The following is a 1,663-nucleotide window of genomic DNA, read 5'->3' as shown; positions in this document are numbered from 1 at the left end:
GTGATCCGCCTGCCTCGGCCTCCCAAAGTGCTGGGATTACAGGCTTGAGCCACCGCGCCTGGCCCCCTTTTTTTCTTTTTTTTTGAGACGGAGTCTCACTTTGTCGCCCAGGCTGGAGGGCAGCAGCGCGATCTCGGCTCACTGCAAGCTCCGCCTCTCGGGTTCACGCCATTCTCCTGCCTCAGCCTCCTGAGTAGCTGGGACTACAAGTGCCTGCCACCACACCTGGATAATTTTTTTGTATTTTTAGTACAGACAGGGTTTCACCGTGTTAGCCAGGATAGTCTCTATCTCCTGATCTCATAATCTGCCCGCCTCGGCCTCCCAAAGTGCTGGGATTACAGGTGTGAGCCACTGTGCCCAGCCAAAAAAGTCATGCTTTTTCATCCTTCCAGATCGTAACTCAGGTGTTAAGTTTACATGGAATGCTTATGCCCCCTCCTCTTCCTAGACCTAGATATCTCCTCTCCCCTAGGAAGTCTTTCTTAACTCATCCTCAGGGAGTTATCTGCCCTTCTTCCAGCACAGGGCATGGCACTAATGGTGGGCTCTTCTCACATCTTTTGTTGAGACATACTTATTACTCTAACCCCAGAGGCTCAACAGAAAAGTCAGCACCTTTTCTGAATGAATAAAGGGAGCAGGAGGGTTACAGGTGCACACCCTAGGGTACATACCATGTGAGATTGCCTTCCTTTTTCTAGAGTTAAACTCCTGTAGCTACAGCTAAGCTGCTATAGCAGAAGAGGCTAAGATCCCAGGTCAAGCTCCTCAGCTTGCTATGCAAATGAGTGTTTGTATCCTGCTCTGCTGCTGTGACTTACAATAAGTTACTAACATCATCCTGCTAAACCCCCTGATTCCCCAGATGAGGCTCTGGCAAGGCTCACTCAAAGGCATAAGGCCAGTGCATCAGGTACAGGTCCAGATACTCCAGCTGGAGGTCAGCCAGAGTCTTCCGGAGGGCAGGCTCCACATCCTCGGGGTGGTGCTTGGTGTTCCACAGTTTGGATGTCACAAACAGCTCCTCCCGAGGCACCGCCTAGAGCAGGGGGAAGGGCCTACAGTGAGAAGAGCCACAAGCACCTGGTCTCACCCACGCTCAACTCTGGGTGAGGAATGTAAGGAAGCTGATGCCAGATTCCCTCCAGCTGGGCCCCAGCCCCAGCTTCTAAGTTCTCTCACCCCACCTCTCTTTACAACCCCAGTCCTTACCTTGCCTGGTCCCACGTCCTCCTTCAGGGCCTCCCCAATCTCAGGCTCATTGCCGTAGATCGCAGCACAATCAATGTGGCGGTAGCCTACACTAAGGGCATACTTAACAGCTGCTTTTACCTGCCAGGTGAGAGAAGCAGAGGTTTTAGCTCTATTGATTTCAGCCTTCTACTGTCGCCACCCCAAGGTTAATGCTGGGGGAGGGGCGGTCAGAAATATAGCAGGCACATCTATGCAGTGGAGGTGAAAAGATGGAAGATGAACTGGGCGCGGTGGCTCACGCCTGTAATCGCAGCACTTTGGGAGGCTGAGGTGGGCAGATCACCTGAGGTCAGGAGTTCAAGACCAGCCTGGCCAGCTGGAGTTCAGCCTGGCCAACAAGGTGAAAACCCCATCTTTACTAAAAATACAAAATTAGCCGGGTTTTGGTGGCAGGTGCCTGTAATCC

The 1,663-nt window shown here is 52.4% G+C and overlaps 1 protein-coding gene across 4 annotated transcripts in view; it reads right to left on the bottom strand.

The window, feature by feature from the left end:
- The window catches only part of AKR1A1 (aldo-keto reductase family 1, member A1 (aldehyde reductase)), a 45,501-nt gene that overhangs the window by 2,518 nt on the left and 41,320 nt on the right, over positions 1–1,663 (bottom strand). For all 4 annotated transcript variants that reach the window (XM_011946501.1, XM_011946517.1, XM_011946509.1 and 1 more), the window contains 2 exons: positions 1,216–1,335; positions 891–1,042 (listed from right to left, as the gene is read on the bottom strand). In XM_011946501.1, coding sequence (XP_011801891.1) covers positions 891–1,042; positions 1,216–1,335 — 272 coding nt within the window. The remainder of the gene's footprint in view (positions 1–890; positions 1,043–1,215; positions 1,336–1,663) is intronic.

The sequence above is a fragment of the Colobus angolensis genome, unplaced genomic scaffold (genome assembly GCF_000951035.1).
Source record: "Colobus angolensis palliatus isolate OR3802 unplaced genomic scaffold, Cang.pa_1.0 Scaffold106, whole genome shotgun sequence".
Taxonomy (NCBI): domain Eukaryota; kingdom Metazoa; phylum Chordata; class Mammalia; order Primates; family Cercopithecidae; genus Colobus; species Colobus angolensis.
Note: the sequence above shows the minus strand (reverse complement) of the source record. Positions and strands in the feature narration are given on the sequence as shown.